The sequence below is a fragment of the Hyla sarda genome, chromosome 9, assembly GCF_029499605.1.
Source record: "Hyla sarda isolate aHylSar1 chromosome 9, aHylSar1.hap1, whole genome shotgun sequence".
NCBI lineage: Eukaryota > Metazoa > Chordata > Amphibia > Anura > Hylidae > Hyla > Hyla sarda.
In genome coordinates, this window is record NC_079197.1 from 44,704,312 (window position 1) to 44,722,347 (window position 18,036).

Genomic DNA, 18,036 nt, shown 5'->3' on the forward strand with positions numbered 1-18,036 from the left:
CAACAATCTCGGGGGGGGGGGGGGGGGGGGGGGCAATTGCCCCGTTGCCCCCACCCCCCCTGGATCCGCCACTGCCTCCCCAGTGGGCGGCGACCCGGCGGCTCGGATCGGATTCGCACAGCCAGCACTGCAGAGAGAGTGAGTGAGCCAGGCAGGGGCAGAGAGCTGCGAGCTCGCCCCCCAAGATGTTGCGCCCGATGCGGCCAGCCCCCCCCCTGCACCCCCCACGCTATGCCTCTGTCTCTCAGTCATTCCCCTGCTACTGTAAATAACAGCCTGCTTGGGGGCTTCCACAGGCTGGTAGCTGAGGGAGGAGGTATAGGAAGCCTCCACAACAGTGTTCCCAACCAGGGTGCCTCCAGCTGTTCCAAAACTACAACTCTCAGAATTCCCGGACAGCCAAAGGCCTGTGGCTGGCATGCTGGGAGTTGAAGATTTGCAACAGCTGGAGGCACCCTGGAATTGGAAACACTGCTATAGAGTTATAATATATGCTAACTGTACTAGGCCAATACTAATAAACTTCTTTATAGCTCTATAAATACCTGCAGCTCTCCAGCTGTAGCAAAACTACAAATCCCATCATTCCCTGACATACAAAGGCTTCTGGGAATGGATGGGGAGTATAGATTTGCCACAGCCCGGGGAACACCTGGACCCCCCCAGGAATGTTTCTATTTACATACATCGTCAGCTGTACAGTCCTCCAGGACCATAGAGAATTCCCTGCGGGGCGCAGTACTCTCTATCCAGCAGCGCGCTCTATGGTGACTATCCGCCTTATGATAGAACTTCCGCTTCCTGTTCTCTCCTCTTTTCGCCGTCAGCCAAGATGGTGAGTCCTATAGTGTCGGCGCGTCCTGTGTTTTCAATCTGTCGCCATCCTCCGTGTCTGGTTCCCGTGCTCGCCTGTAACCTCTATGTTTAGTTCCGCCGCAGTTATTTGTCGCCCCTGTTTAGTGATGGGGCGGCTGGAGGCTTATTTTGTGGGGTTCCCGGTAGATTCTGGTGTGTGGCAGAGGAGGTAGGGTATTGTTCACATGCTGCGATTTAGACTTGGATTTGCTGTAGGTTTTGACTGTCCTATTTGTGACAATATGCAGCGAATTTGCCATGTGTGAACATACCCATGTATGAGGGGTGCGGTTATTCTCATTCTGCTTATTGTCCACAGGTGAACGTCCCGAAGACCCGGAGGACTTACTGCAAGAAATGTGGGAAACATCAGCCCCACAAAGTGACGCAGTACAAGAAGGGAAAAGACTCCCTCTATGCCCAAGGTAAGATGTGCTGTACTTAAAGGGCATTCTCTGTGGTGGTTTTATTTTTGACACCTGATTCCCCCTATTAAAGTGATGAAGGTTTAGTGCAGATTTGCCTTTAGAACAGGGTTTTCAAACTAGTGTACTTACAGCTATTGTAGAACAACAATTCCCAGCATGCCTGGACAGCCTTTGGCTGTGCAAGCATTCTGTAAGTTGTCTTGCAACAGCTGGAGGCACATGGATTGGATTAGACTCTTAGAACGTATTCTTCACTGGTGGTGCTACTGACCCTTTGGCGTACAAGGAGTTACAGCTTGAGGGTGTTGTGCAGGGATAAGGACAGGCCTAAACCTGCACCGTCCCCTCATTCTCGTATTTGGAGGGGGTCCCAACTGAGTATTGTAATGACAATATCCTAGCAACATCCATCTGGTAAACACTGGAGGCTATTCATAGGACAGGAAAATCAATGGGACAAAATATTGTTAAGATCTTAGATCTATAAAGTATTTTCTCAATCTGCAACAGATGGTTATTGAAGAGCATGATTGCAGTGTTTCCTGGACCCATGTGACTTGTGAACAACCATATGAACAAAGCCCTAAGGGACCCATACTGGGGGATGTCAGTGGGACTGTCCAGTGGTCACATTTGTATTGGGGGACACTTGACTCCAACAAATTGTCTGGGAAGAGAAAGATCTGCCATGTTTGAAGCATGGAGAAGCACTCAGCTGAGCTTGTCTCCATGCAGGAGACACATTCTGTAATCCGTCTGTGGCCCAGTCTTTTGCAGTGGGTAGAGAGCTCAGCTGTGCGCTTCTCCCTGCTTTCCGTTGGTTGGTGGAGTCTCTGCATCTAAACCCCAACCAATCAAAACACATGTCTTACACATTAAACACTTGCTGATTTTCACTTTATTTTGCAATGTACATTAACTCCAGGTTGGTAGACACAATAGTTTTGGGTACACACTGTTGTTGGGTTAAAGAGAAAATGGATTACAGTGGAGATATTTTTGGATATGTTTGTAGAAAATTGTCATTGCTTAACTATTGGTTGTGGACAAACCTCTGATAACACAATTTAAAAATGTTGGTAATATACTGGGAAATGGCTCTTGGCTGATAAACAAGCCTATGTTTTTACTTAAAGGACAACTGCAGTATAGGGGATAAGTTTTCAATTGTGGGGGGGTCCAATTGCTGGGACCCCTCCGATCTCCTGAACAGGGCCCCCACATTAGCACTCAGTGAGAGCGACTAATGCGCTTAGCGTCGGCCTAGAGAAGTCATCGGTACGACCCCTCCCCATACAGTTCTATGGGGAGGCACGAACGCTGCCTCCGCCTCTACAATAGAACTACATGGAGGAGGCGTGTCAGCCGCTATATCACGCTGTGGCCGGCCCGACTCCTGCACGAGATCAAACACTTATCACCTATCCTGTGCATAGGGGATAAGTTGATTCTGGGCCACAGATGGCATTTAACCCCTTCCCACCCTAGGACATATGCATACATCCTGGCGATATCATGCTCAGTGCAATGTGCTGCAGGAGATCGCCGGTGGAACTCGCCTATCAATCACAGCCAGGGTCCCGCTGCAGCTGCTGATGGGATTGCGCCGTCTCGGTAGCATTAACATAATTGATGCTGTGATCAGTCCTGATAACGGAATCTATGGGGTTGACAGATGCGATAGCAGGATCCTGTTGGTTGCCATGGCAGCAGGAGGCCAGCTGATGGCCTTCTGTCGGCCTAGTACGGCAGCCTGAGGTCCAGCCTTTTAGTCAGTGTAGTACTAACAGTTATACAGTGCTGCAGTACAGATGTACCGCAGCATAGTAGAACGTGAAAAAAATAAAAGGTTTTAAAAGTGTGAAAAAATAAAACCCTATATAACCCCCAACAAATGCCCAAATCTATACAAAATAAAATAGTATTTATCTCCGCACTGTGAAACCTGCAAAACGACAAATTTTGGTCCAAAAAGTGCAATAAAAAAGGTCAAAAGATAGCATTAATCACAAAATGGTATCAATATAAAGTACAGCTTGTTCCCAAAAAAATAAGCCCTCACACAATGCGGTTGGTCAAAAAATAGTTATGGCTGTCAGAACATAACACAAAAAGGGGGGGGGGGGGGATTTTGAGAAAACGAAAAAATATAAAACTCTAGATAAATTGGTATCTCCCTAATCATACTGACCCATAGAATAAAATAACATTATTTTTACCATACAGTGAATGCCATAAAAATAAAAAGCCAGAAATTTTCCAATTCACTATTTTTGAGTTTCCCGAAAAATGCTGCATGAATTAACAAAGACTTACCACTAATATAAAGTACAATATGAGAAAGTTCAGAGAAACAGCTGACCGGCACTACCTATAATGTGGATGCATGGGATTCCTGGTACCTGCGCTCATGGGGGACCAAAAACACGTCTGGTAGGTGGTGCTCTCTTCAGAAGTGTAAAGTGCGGTAAAAATCCAATACGTGGTAGCAAAGAATGTGAATGGCACCATATATTTCTTCAGACTTTATTATACGAAAAGTGCAATATGAAAAAACTCTCAGAATCGAGATGCTAATTAAAAGCATGTCAGAGGTATTACCACTTGGAGACTCAGGCCAGATTTGAAAATGTAGGCTTGGTCATTAACCCCTTAAGGACCAAGCCCATTTTCACCTTAACCCCTTGCCTCAGAACGACAGGTATATCCGTTGCTGTGGCATGGGAGGGTTATGAAGCGAGCTCAGGAGCAGAGCTTGCATCATACCTGCACAGTCCCGGCTGCTATCAGCAGCCAGGACCCATGGCTAATGCCGGAGATCGCCGTTCTGGCAGATGTCTGGCATTAACTCTTCAACGCAGCAATCAAAGTTGAATGCCGTGTCTAAAACTGAAAGTAAAAGTATCCAGGCAGCTCAGTCTGGCTGATCAGACATCGCGATATTATCGTGATGTCCCGATCAGCTAGGATGCAGCAGGAGGGTGCCTTACCTGCCTCCTGCGCGTCCGAACGGCAATTGATTGCTGCAAGCCTGAAATCCAGGCTTGAGCAATCAACCGCCGATAACACTGATCAATGCAAAGCTATGGCTTTGCAGTGACCTGTGTAAAAGATCAGTGTGCAGTGTTATAGCTAATGGAGCTATAACACTGCAAAAAAAGTGAATAAAGATAATTTAACTCATTCCCTAATAAGTTTGCATCACCCCCCTTTCCCATAAAAAAAGCTGTATAAAAATACATATGTGGTATCGCCGCTTGCGTAAATGACTGAACTATAAAAATCTATCGTTAAACTGCACAATGGCGTACGTGCAAAAAATTCCAAAGTCCAAAATTGGTTTTTATAACACACAAATTGAATAAAAAGCGATCAAAACAAAAATGTTACAAATAAAACCTTCAGATCACTGCACAAATAATGAGCCCTTATACCGCCCAATACATGGAACCATTCAAAAAAGTTATAGGGGTCAGAAGAGGACAGCTTTAAACATGTTTCCTGCATGTAGTTATTATTTTTTTCCCGAAGTAATAAAAATCAAACCTATATAAGTAGGGTATCATTTTAATCGTATTTACCTACAGAATAAAGGTGTCATTTGTAATGAGAAAATGTACTGCGTATAAACAGAAGCCCCCAAAATTTACAAAATGGCATTTTTTTCTTCCATTTTGTCGCACAATGATTGCCTTTTTCCATTTTCGCTATTTTCGCTGTAGATGTTTGGGTAAAATGACTGTCGTTAGAAAGTAGAATTGGTGGCGCAAAAAATAAGCCATCATATGGATTTTTAGGTGCAAAATTGAAAGGGTTATGATTTTTAAAAGGTAAGGAGGAAAAATCGAAAGGGGAAAAACACCGTCCTTAAGGGGTTAAGGACCAGGCCAACTTTTTTTTTCATTTGGTTTTTCCACCTTGCCTTCTAAAATCCATAACTTTTTTTATATTTCATTCTACAGACCCATATAAGGTCTTGTTTTTTGTGACCATTTCTCCATAAAATGTACTGCAAACCCCCCAAAACGTTTTTTAAGGAGGAAAGTTTAATGAGACCCACAACTTAGCAAATTTTGGTAAGTTTTGTTTTCACACTTCACATAAAAAATGACACGTGCATGATGCGAGCACTGCTCCAATGCTTGTGGTCATGTGCAGGACGTAAATGTGCGTCCTTGTGCGTGAAGTAGAGGTAAAGTAAGAACAGTCAGCGTCCTTAAGGGGTTAATCTTATAGGATTGTTTTTTTTTTTTTTTTTTTTAATCCTCATTTCGTTTTTGTCCCTGTTTGGTTGAATAATTAAAAATTTTTCTCTCTATTAGGAAAGAGGCGATATGACCGCAAACAAAGTGGTTATGGTGGACAGACCAAGCCTATTTTCCGGAAAAAGGTGACTATTTAAATGCTTATAGGTGTCTTTTTGTTTGGAAATGTAACTTTGCTAAAGCTGCCTTCAATATAAAAGTCAAAGGAATCCCACTCTTCCTTCTCGAATGATGTCTTTATCTTGGAACAACTTCAGTAGCAACTATTGTGTGTGGTTAATAAAGCTCAGTACAGTTTTGCGATTTTAAATTCAGAGAGCAAAGTGCTGCTCCTAAAGAAGGTAAAGACGATCCACTCATTCTGGCTGTATGTTTTACATGGCAGTCACATGGCCATTGAGAATACAGTTAGACTTTGTTCACACTATAGAATGTCTCTGCGGACACTGCAGGGTGTCAGCATAATATGTTGGTGCTAGGCCCACACAGGAGAGCGCCGTCTCAGACTGCTATACATCCCATGTGGATTCCACACAAAGAATGAACGTGCGGACACGTAAAATTTTATATTCGTACCAGAAACATTTGGCACGAAAATTCAGCCGTGTGCACAGAACAGCAGAATCCTGTTGCATTTAAGGGGACTCGGCTACCGCGGAATCTCCGTGGTGGATTCCAATGCGGAATCCAGCACGGAAATGATGCTGTCAACATGGCCGTATGTTACTTTGTGTACTCCTGGGGACTTCAGCTGTCATGGTGGTGTTACACCTTCAGTAGCTAACAAATAGATCTCCAGTGCTCTATTCTGCAGCATAGGAGCCTCAGCGTAGGTGGGAGGAAGCCCGTCCTATGAAGATTCAACAGGGATGTCAACTTTAAATTGTCAGGTGGTATGTTGTACACTGAGGAGCATGTATGCCTAATACAGCTTCCCCTAACTGTATAAGGCTGGGTTCACATTACGTTTTTACCAATACAGGCCAGCATACGGCTGGGGGAGCTAAAACCTTGCGCTCCCGTATCCCTACTGTTTGCCGCCCTTTTGTAATTCATTTCAATGAGCCGACTGGCGTGAAGCGCTGACTCTGGATGGCTAATTTTTGCCCCGTAAGCGGTTTTCCACCAGACCTCAAACCGCGGTTGTCTACAATTTTCGGTGCGGTGGGAAAACCGCATACAGGGCTAAAATTAGCCATCCGGAGTCAGCGTTTCACTCCAGTCGGCTCATTGACATGAATTACAAAAGGGCGGCATACGGCAGGGATACGGGAGCGCAAGGTTTTAGCTCCCCCAGCCGTATGCGGGCCTGTATTAGTAAAAACATAATGTGAACCCAGCCTAACATGGGGGCCCAGGGGCTTTTACTAGTCTCTGGACTGCTATCACATTTAATCATGGGAAGCAAGGTCGGCCTTTAAATGATCTAGGTTACTACAGGTGGATGTCGTAAAGTGGTTAGAGGACCCAGTCATCAGATTGCCATCGTGTCCCTACCAGTTGACACTTTTTTTTTTGGAGCGGGCATTCAATGATTTTAAACAAGTTTCACATGGAGCTGTGCATTTCTTTGGGCATATGACTTGCAAGTATGTTCAAACTAGACTCAATGTGAAATTCCTCTTCATAAATCCAACATTGCTGTGAATGCAGAATTTTCTGACCAATAAAATAACATGTTTATAATTTGGGTGGATTTGTATGGACTGCATTGACATTAATGGTGATGGCGCAAGTCCGCACGCTCTTAGCGCCAATGGATTTTAGTGGCTACTTCTGCAAACTGAATCAGGTTGAGATTCTGTAGTGTGACCTTATCCTTTAGCCCTTCAATGGGTCTGATGACCTCCACTGACCGCTTCGTGGGAACCTACCAGTTATGGTAATTAGACCTGTGGTCACGATGGGAATCAAGGCTGTAATATAGTCATAGAATAGAAACGTGCACATAGTAAACTTTCCTTACTATAGACTTGTCTGGAGGACTAAGGGGTGCTCTTTTAAGGCTATGGGCATCTGTCATCTACATTCTTTGTCACAAATTACATTGGTTGCAGGGGGGTGTAACAGTCTAACCTTTGCATCTCAAACTAGAACATGTTAGTCCCTTTATTTTGTAGAACTTGAACATATCACTACCGTGTAGCACTGAATATTAATTTATGTATTTTTAAGAAAAATTTAAGTCAAGCCACCATGCGTCCCGGTTTAGTATTAAATATGAACACGTAAAAACAATTTACACTAAACTCTGCTTTTGGGTCTATAGGCGAAGACCACCAAGAAGATTGTGCTAAGATTGGAGTGTGTGGACTCTAACTGTCGCTCCAAGAGGATGTTGGCCATTAAGAGATGTAAGCACTTTGAGCTTGGTGGAGACAAGAAGAGAAAGGTGGGTTGTGTATAGTTTCTGTAGTGAATCTACACATATGATAACAGGCAGAAATGTTCCCTGAAATCCTGTAGTTTTTGCATATTAATATGAATAAACTGTTATACTTTTTGACACATGGAAGTACTCGCCCTATATATACTGGGTTATAGTGCGAGTGAACAGCTTTAAAAAGAGGGTCACTTTAATCACTGTAGTTGCAGAGTTATGCCCTTTTTTCCATTTTCCTTTTGCGCTGCTGTGCAGAGCCTGCCATGGGGGAGCACTTGGAGCAGAGCACATGTGCCGCTGCCTCATTACACCTGTGAGACAGCGGAGTCTGTACTCTGCTTAGAGAGCAGAGCACTCACCCCCAGCAGGCCATTGAAGTTGTTTGCATATTCATCATAGGCAGTGAATATTGAGGGTGAAGGAGAGCTCGGCATGTCAGCTCCCCACCTCAATCGCACATAGGAATAGAAGTACAGGCATAATTTTGCTACAGCGATTAATGTAAGTATCCCCTCTTTTTTAAGCAGATCACCCACATTATAACCCGGTATATTGGGTTTAGTGTGGGTGAACTGTCAGTAAGTCTGAGTCATGATGCAAGAACAGACGTGTGCTCTATTTATTATAGCAATGACTTGACTATAATTAAGGGGACCCCCAACAGGTCCAGATTAGACTGCATGTCTTTTAGATCTATCAGATGCTGCAAATTAAGACTGTCCATGTGACAACCTTTGTTTCTCATACTGTTAGCAAGGTTCAGTTAATAGTATTACATTACTTGGTTTCCTGATTTAATTTTGGTTCCCTTTAAACTTTATTTCCTAATGTTTTCTGTTTATTGTGTCTGACCTTACATTTAGCTAAATTCATTATTTTTTTTTTTTTTTTTTCAGGGACAAGTCATCCAGTTTTAAACTCTACCTGTAGACGGCTTGAAATAAAATTTTGTCACAACAAACGTTTAAAGGTGTGAAATCTTTCTTTTGGTAGTTTGTAACATCAGTCTAGGAACAAATACTACAATAATAATGGCAACACTAACTATATAAAATTGGTGGTTGATGGGTAAGCTGGAGAAAAAGATGGTAGGTAGGCCATAGGCTGGCATAAGTTTTAGTTTTTGTTTTTAGGGTAGGGTCACACATGCCGTATATTGTTTTTAGAGATGAGCGAACTTACAGTAAATTCGATTCGTCACAAACTTCTCGGCTCGGCAGTTGATGACTTTTCCTGCATAAATTCAGCTTTCAGGTGCTCCGGTGGGCTGGAAAAGGTGGATACAGTCCTAGGAGACTTTCCAAGGAATGTATCCACCTTTTCCAGCCTACCGGAGAACCTGAAGGCTGAACCAATTTACGCAGGATAAGTCATGAACTGCCGAGCCGAGAAGTTCGTGACGAATCGGATTTACTGTAAGTTCGCTCATCTCTAATTGCTGTGCATTTGCTGCGGTGTATTTTGCTTTGACTACAATGGGTAGGAAAACATGCAGCAAAATATGGCACGTGTATTCTCTCAGACGGGCACCTGGAATGACTCCTGACTTTCACTCATGCAAGCTTGTTAGAAATGTTATCTTTAAAGGAGATATCCATTGGATAGCCTAATGATTGGGGATAAGTTTCAGATCGCAGGGGAGTCTGACTGCTGGGGCCCCCCCACGATCTCCTGTACGGGGCCCCGACAGCCTATTGGAAGGGGCATGTTGACCATCGCATGAAGTGGCGGATGACACTCCCCTCAATACAACTCTGGCAGAGCCGGAGTGCTGCCTTCAGTGATCTCCGGCTCTGCCATAGCAATGTATTGAAGGGGCGTGTTGGCCGCCGCTTCGTGCTTTGGTCGACATCGCTATCTGGCCTGCAAGCCGGGGCCCCGTACAGGGGATTGCGGGGGGCCCCAGCGGTCAGACCCCTGCAATCTGAAACTTATACCCCATCATTAGGATAGGAGATAAGTGTTTCAGCACGATATTAAAAGGGGTACTCCAGTGGAAAACTTTTTTTTAATCAACTGGTGCCAGAAATGTAAACAGATTTGTAAATGACTTCTATTAAATCTTAATCCTTCCAGTACTTATTAGCTGCTGAATACTACAGAGGAAATTGTTTTCCTTTTGGAACACAGAGCGCTCTGTTGACTTCTCTGTCCAATTTAAGAACTGTCCAGAGTAGGAGAAAATCCCCATAGCAAACATATGCTGCTCTGGACAGTTCCTAAAATGAACAGATGTCAGCAGAGAGCTCTGTGTTCAAAATCTGTTTAACTTTCTGGCACCAGTTGACTGAAAAAAATGGCTCTGTGATGAAGCCTGCCTGGACCAGGCTTTATCAATGGAGTGCAGAGCACACAGATCAATGGAGTTCAATAAAACTGCATTGATCTGTATGAGGAATCTGATTCCTCCAAAAAATCTCTTAAGGGGACTAAGGTGTGAAAGACCCCTATTAACCCCTTCAATATTAAGTTCAAATCACCCCCTTTTCTATAGAAAAACATGTAAACATAAACTGCTTAAAAATTCAAGTGAACACTTAAACACAATTTATCTCCGAGTCAATCACACTTCTGTGAAATCACACTGTCCACTCAGGAAACACTGACAATCAATTTCACATGCTGTTGTGCAAATGGAACAAGTGGAAATTATAGGCAATTAGCAAGACACCCCCCCCCCCATAAAGAAGTTGTTCTGCAGGTGGTGACCACAGACCACTTTCCAGTTCCTATGCTTCCTGGCTGATGTGTTGGTCCCTTTTTGAATGCTGGAGGTGCTTTCACTCTAGTGGTAGCATGAGACCGAGTCTACAACCCACACAAGTGGCTCAGGTAGTGCAGCTCATCCAGGTTGGCACATCAATGTGAGCTGTGGCATGAAGGCTTGCTGTGTCTGTCAGCATAGTGTGCAGAGCATGGAGGCCCTAACAGGAGACAGGCCAGTACATCAGGAGAGGTGTAGGAGGGCAACAACCCAGCAGCAGGACTGCTACCTCTGCCTTTGTGCATGGAGGAGCACTGCCAGAGCCCTGCAAAATGACCTCCAGCAGGCCACAAATATGCATACAAATGGAGTTGGGGGTTGTGCTTACAGCCGAACACCTTGCAAGATGTTTGGCATTTGCCAGAACACTAAGATTTTGCCACTGGCGCCCTGTGTGCTTCACAGATGAAAGATTCACACTGAGCACATGTGATAGTCTGGAGAAGCCGTGGAGAACATTCTGCTGCCTGCAACATCCTTCAGCATGACCGGTTTGGCAGTGGGTCAGTAATGGTGTGGGGTGGCATTTCTTTGGGGGGCTGCACAGCCCTCCATGTGCTTGCCAGCGGTAGCCTGATTGCCATTAGGTACCGAGATGAGATCCTCAGACCCCTTGTGAGACCATATGCTGGTGCGGTTGGCCCTGGATTCCTCCTAATACAAGACAATACCAGACCTCATGTGGCTGGAGTGTCAGCAGTTCCTGTGAGGAAGGCATTGATGCTATGGACTGGCCCGCCCGTTCCCCAGACCTGAATCTGAGCACATCTGGGACATCATGTCTCGCTCCATCCACATTGCACCACAGACTGTCCAGGAGTTGGTGGATGGTTTAGTCCTGGTCTGGGAGGACATCCCTCAGGAGACCATCCGCCACCTCATCGGGAGCATGCCCAGGCGTTGTGAGGTCATATGGGCACGTGGAGGCCATACACACTACTGAGCCTCATTTTTACTTGTTTAAGGAGATTACATTTAAAGTTGGATCAGCCTGTAGTGTGGTTTTCATCTTTGATTTTGAGTGAGACTCCATATAAGACAAGTATTTCATACGATTAGTTCATTCAGATCTAAGATGTGTTAATCTTAATGTTCCCTTTATTTTTTTTAGCAGTGTACTTGGTGTCGCTGCATGTGTAATTGTCTGAACTACTAAAATATAACTATATAGATATGGTAAATGACACATGTAAAAAAAATACCACCGTATCAAAATGGTACCAATACAAACAGGTTACAGCGCAAAAGAATTGCAATCATACAGCCTGGTATACGAAAAAATACAGGGGTCACAAAATAGCAATAATAAAATTCTAAAGATTAGATTTATTTTTATTAAACGTGTCTATATACAAATTTGGTATTGCTGTAATTGAGCCAACCTAAGGAATCAAAATAAGTTGGCTTGACCACAAGGTAAATGAGACAAAAAAAAAACATTTGCAAAATTATCTATGCAAAAATGAAAATTGGCTCGGACTAGTGGATTGTGGTCTCATTTTAGTCCCCTGTGATTTTAGGGCAACTTTTGCCCATGTACATGTTTTGATAAATCTCCCTGCCTAGCCAACAGATTATTCTATCCACTTGCTTTTATCTTGTATGCTCATACTTAGACATGATGCTTTCATGTTATGCCTCACCTTTTAACCCCTTCCCGCTATTGGACGTATGCATACGTCCAGGCGAATTACACGTTCGCGCAAATGGACGTATGCATACGTCCAAGCGATCTCCTGCTCTGCCGCGGGCAGCGCAGGAGATCGCGGGTGGGACTCAGCTGTCAATCACAGCCGGAGTCCCACCGCAGCTGCCGGGGCCACGATCGCGCCGGTCCCGGCAGCATTAACCCCATAGATGCCGTGATCAGTTCTGATCACGGCATCTATGGTGTTTGCAGGGGGAGCGCTCTCCCCCTGCCCATCAACGGCGGCGCCGCGATAAAATAAGGGGGATCGGGGGTGTCCAAGACACCCTCGACCCCCCCCTTGAAGAGATAGGAGTGAGGTGGCAGGGTTGCCACCCCTCCTATCCCTGCTATTGATCGGCGGAGCGGCCGACCAATAGCAGACTGGGGGCGGGGGGGTTAAAGTTCGGTTCCCCCCGCTATGCCCGCCCATCGGTGTCCGGGCACAGCGGGGGGAACCGTGTAATAGCGGCAGCGGCGGTCACTTACCCGGCGGCGGAGCTCCAGATGACTGCGGCGGTGGAGGTAAGTATGACGCCGCGTGTCCAAAGTCTGTTGCCTAGCAACATCTGCAGGGCGACCGTTTAGAGAGTGGTCTCTAAACTGTCTCCCTCCAGATGTTGCAAAACTACAACTCCCACCATGCCTTGACAGCTGTTTGCTGTGTTGGCATGCTGGGAGTTGTAGTTTTGCAAGATTTAGAGGGGTTCAGGCTAGAGATCACTGACAGAGGTCTCTAAACTGTAGCCCTCCAGATATTACAAAACTACAACTCCCAGCATGCTCAGACAGCAGTTTGCTGTCTTAGCATGCTGAGATTTGTAGTTTTGCAACATCTGGAGGGCCACAGTTTAGAGACCACTGTCAGTGATCTCCAGCCTGAACCCCTCTAAATCTTGCAAAACTACAACTCCCAGCATTCAGGAACAGCAAATGGCTGTCTCGGCATGCTGGGAGTTGTACTTGCGTGCATCCAGCTGTTGCATAACTACATCTCCCAGCATTCTCTTTGGCAATCAGTACATGCTGAGAGTTGTAGTTCTGCAACAGCTGGAGGCACTCTGGTTGGGAAATACCGAGTTAGGTAATAGGTTCTATTACCTAACTCAGTATTTTCCAACCAGTGTGCCTCCAGCTGTTGCAAAACTACAACTCCCAGCATGCACGTTCTGTCAGTACATGCTGGGAGTTGTAGTTTTGCCCCCCCCCCCCCCTCTCCCATGTGAATGTACAGGTTACATTCACACTGGTGGCGGATTACAGTGAATTCCCTGCTTCAGGTTTGAGCTGCAGCAGCCGCAGCTCAAACTCCTAGCGGGAGACTCAGTGTAATCCGCCGTCCGTGTGAATGTAACCTAAAAACACTACACTAACATAAAATAAAGAGTAAAACACTACATATACACACGTACACTGCCCCCCCCCCCCCCCCACCACCACCCCTTCCCCCCCCAATAAAAATGAAAAACGTATCCTACAGCAGTGTTTCCAAAACGGAGCCTCCAGCTGTTGCAAAACAAAAACTCCCAGCATTTCCGGACAGCCATTGACTGTTCAAGCATGCTGGGAGTTTAGCAACAGCTGGAGGCACCCTGTTTGAGAATCACTGGTGTAAAATACCCCTATGTCCACCCCTATGCAAATCCCTAATTTAGGCCTCAAATGCGCATGGCGCTCTCACTTTGGAGCCCTGTCGTATTTCAAGGCAACAGTTTAGGGCCACATATGGGGTATCGCCGTACTCGGGAGAAATTGCCTAACAAATTTTGGGGGGCTTTTTCTCCTTTCACCCCTTATGAAAAGGTAAAGTTGGGGTCTACACCAGCATGTTAGTGTACAAAAATGTTTTTTTTTTTTTTACACTAACATACTGGTGTTGCCCCATACTTTAAAATTTCACAAGCGGTAAAAGAAAAAAGCCTCCAAAATTTGTAACGCAATTTCTCCTGAGGACGGAGATACCCCATATGTGGGCGCAAAGTGTTCTGGGGGCGCACAACAAGGCTCAGAAGGGAGAGTGCACCATGTAAATTTGAGGTCTAAATTGGTGATTTGCACAGGGGTGGCTGATTTTACAGCGGTTCTGACATAAGTGCAAAACAATAAATACCCACATGTGACCCCATTTTGGAAACTACACCCCTCACGGAATGTAATAAGGGGTGCAGTGAGCATTTACGCCCCACAGGTGTCTGACAGATCTTTGAAACAGGGGTCTGTGAAAATGAAAAATAACATTTTTAATTTGCACAGCCCACTGTTCCAAAGATCCGTCAAATGCCAGTGGGGTGTAAATTCTCCCTGCACCCCTTATTACCTTCCGTGAGGGGTGTAGTTTTAAAAATGGGGTCACATGTGGGGGGTCCACTGTTCTGGCACCACGGGGGGGCTTTGGAAATGCACATGGCCAAATTCTCTCTCCAAAAGTTCAATGATGCTCCTTCTCTTCTGAGCATTGTAGTTCGCCCCCAGTGCACTTCACGTCCACTTATTGGGTATTTCCATACTCAGCAGAGATGGGGTTACAAATTTTGGGGGGTATTTTCTGCTATTATCCCTTGTAAAAATGTAAAATTTGGGGGAAAACAAGCATTTTAGTGTAAAAAATATATATATTTTTTTTTTACATATGCAAAAGTCGTGAAACACCTGTGGGGTATTAAGGTTCACTTTACCCCTTGTTACGTTCCCCAAGGGGTCTAGTTTCCAAAATGGTATGCCATGTGTTTTTTTTTTCTGTCCTGGCACCATAGGTGCTTCCTAAATGCGGCATGCCCCCAGAGCAAAATTTGCTTCCAAAAAGCCAAATGTGACTCCTTCTCTTCTGAGACCTGTAGTGCGCCAGCAGAGCACTTTTCATCCCCATATTGGGTGTCTTCTGAATCGGGAGAAATTGGGCTTCAAATGTTGGGGGGTATTTTCTGCTATTACCTTTTTTTAAAATGTAACATTTTTGCTAAACCAAGCATTTTTGGTAAAAAAAAAATCTTTTTTTTTACATATGCAAAAGTCGTGAAACACCTGTGGGGTATTAAGGTTCACTTTATCCCTTGTTACGTTCCTCAAGGAGTCTAGTTTCCAAAATGGTATGCCATGTCGTTTTTTTTTGCTGTCCTGGCACCATAGGGGCTTCCTAAATGCGACATGCCCCCCGAGCAAAATTTGCTCTCAAAAAGCCAAATATGACTCCTTCTCTTCTGAGCATTGTAGTTCGCTCGTAATGCACTTCAGGTCAACTTATGGGGTACCTCCATACTCGGAAGAGATGGGGTTACAAATTTTGGGGGGTATTTTCTGCTATTAACCCTTGCAAAAATGTGAAATTTGGGGGGAAACACACATTTTAGTGAAATTTTTTTTATTTTTTTTTACATATGCAAAAGTCATGAAACACCTGTGGGGTATTAAGGCTCACTTAATTCCTTTTTACGTTCCTCAAGGGGTCTAGTTCCCAAAATGGTATGCCATGTTTTTTTTATTTGCTGTTTTGGCACCATAGGGGCTTCCTAAATGCAACATGCCCCCAAAAAACATTTCAGAAAAACGTACTCTCCAAAATCCCCTTGTCGCTCCTTCGCTTCTGAGCCCTCTACTGCGCCCGCCGAACACTTTACATAGACATATGAGGTATGTGCTTACTCGAGAGAAATTGGGCTACAAATATAAGTATAAATTTTATCCTTTTACACCTTGTAAAAATTCAAAAATTGGGTCTACAAGAACATGCAAGTGTAAAAAATGAAGATTTTGAATTTTCTCCTTCACTTTTCTGCTTTTCCTGTGAAACACCTAAAGGGTTAAAACACTTACTGAATGTCATTTTGAATACTTTGGGGGGTGCAGTTTTTGTAATGGGGTAATTTATGGGGTATTTCTAATATGAAGACCCTTCAAATCCACTTCAAACCTGAACTGGTCCATGAAAAATAGCGAGTTTGAAAATTTTGTGAAAAATTGTAAAATTGCTGCTGAACTTTGAAGCCCTCTGGTGTCTTCCAAAAGTAAACACTTGTCAATTTTATGATGAAAATATAAAGTAGACATATTGTATATGTGAATCCAAAAAAAATAATATTTGGAATATCCATTTTCCTTACAGAGAGCTTCAAAGTTAGAAAAATGCAAAATTTTAAATTTTTTCATCAAATTTTTGGATTTTTCACCAAGAAAGGATGCAATTTACCACAAAAATTTACCACTATGTTAAAGTAGAATATGTCACGAAAAAACAATCTCGGAATCAGATTGATAAGTAAAAGCATTCCAGAGTTATTAATGTTTAAAGTGACAGTGGTCAGATGTGCAAAAAAGGGCTGCGTCCTAGAGGTGAAAATGGGCTGTCCTTAAGGGGGTTAAGGACTCAACTTTTTTTTTGTTTTTTGCATTTTAGTTTTTTTCCTCCTTACCTTTACTATTTTTAATAATTATTACCCTTTCAATTCTCCACCTAAAAATCCATATGATCACTTATTTTTTTAGCATTACCAATTCTACTCTGACATCAGTCATTTTACCCAAAAATCTATGGCAAAACAAAAAAAAACCATTGTGCCACAAAAATGAAGGAAAAAACCCCCACCATTTTGAAACTTTTGGTGGCTTCCGTTTCTACGCAGTGCATTTTTCTGTAAAAATGTCCTTCTCTTCTGTAGGTCCATATGATTAAAATGATACCCTACTTATGTAGGTTTGATTTGGTCGTACTTCTGGAATAAAATCAACTACATGCACGAAAATTTATACGTTTTAAAAATGTCCTATTCTGACCCCTATAACTTCCCCCCCCACATATGGGGAAGTATGAGGGCTCATTTTTTTTGCACCTTGATCTGAAGTTTTTATCACTTCCATTTTGGTCGGACTTTTTGATCGCTTTTTATTCCTTTTTTGTTTTTTGGATAAAAAGTACGCTATTTTGGATTTTTTTGCGTGTACGCCATTGACCGTGCGGTTAAATTAACAATATATTTTTATAGTTCGGACATTAACGCACGTGGTGATACCACATGGTTATATTTATTTACATTGTTTTTTTTTTTTTTTATTGGAAAGGGGGTGATTTGAACTTTTTATTAGGGAAGGGGTTAAATGATCTTAACACACATTCACCTTTTTTTTTTTTGTTGCAATGTTATAGCCCCCATTAGGGGACTATAACATTGCACACACTGATTTCCTACACTAATCACTGCCATGCAATAGCATGGCATTGATCAGTGTTATCACAACTCGACTGCTCCTGCCTGGATCTCAGACACGAAGCAGTCATTCGGCGATCAGACAGCGAGGAGGCAGGTAGAGATCCTCCTTGCTTCCTGCAAGTAGTTCAGTATGCCATGATTTCACTGTGGCAGTCCTGAACAGCACTACTGAGCTGCCTGGAAGGTTTCACTTCAGACACAGCAATCAACTTTGATCGCCACGTCTGAAGGGTCAGTACCGGGCACCCCACCCCATGTCGGCGATCGGTGTTTTGCGGCGATTCCAGGTCAATCAGGTCTCTGACCTGGAAAAAAAGGGTGAATGGGGTTGTCCGAGACAGCCCCATTCACCCAGCAGGAGTGAGGTGGCACGGGTACCGCCTCATGATCACGTGATTGATCGGTCAGAACGACCGACCAATCACAACCCTTTGGGGCAGCGATCAGGGCTGG

The 18,036-nt window shown here is 44.0% G+C and overlaps 1 protein-coding gene across 1 annotated transcript; it reads left to right on the forward strand.

Moving 5' to 3' along the window:
• Positions 1-1,114: 1,114 nt before the first annotated feature.
• LOC130291266 (60S ribosomal protein L36a) lies at positions 1,115-8,900 on the forward strand. Its single transcript, XM_056539845.1, has 4 exons — positions 1,115-1,280; positions 5,606-5,673; positions 7,818-7,940; positions 8,828-8,900. The coding sequence occupies exons 1-4, from the start codon at positions 1,130-1,132 to the stop codon at positions 8,846-8,848; spliced, it is 363 nt and encodes a 120-aa protein (XP_056395820.1). The 5' UTR covers positions 1,115-1,129; the 3' UTR covers positions 8,849-8,900.
• The last annotated feature ends 9,136 nt before the right edge of the window (positions 8,901-18,036 follow it).

Coding starts and splice junctions, on each gene's coding strand:
- LOC130291266 (XM_056539845.1), top strand. CDS start 1,130: ATGTATGAGGGGTGCGGTTATTCTCATTCTGCTTATTGTCCACAGGTG. Junction 1,281..5,605: donor AGACTCCCTCTATGCCCAAG/GTAAGATGTGCT, acceptor TCTCTCTATTAG/GAAAGAGGCGATATGACCGC. Junction 5,674..7,817: donor AGCCTATTTTCCGGAAAAAG/GTGACTATTTAA, acceptor TTGGGTCTATAG/GCGAAGACCACCAAGAAGAT.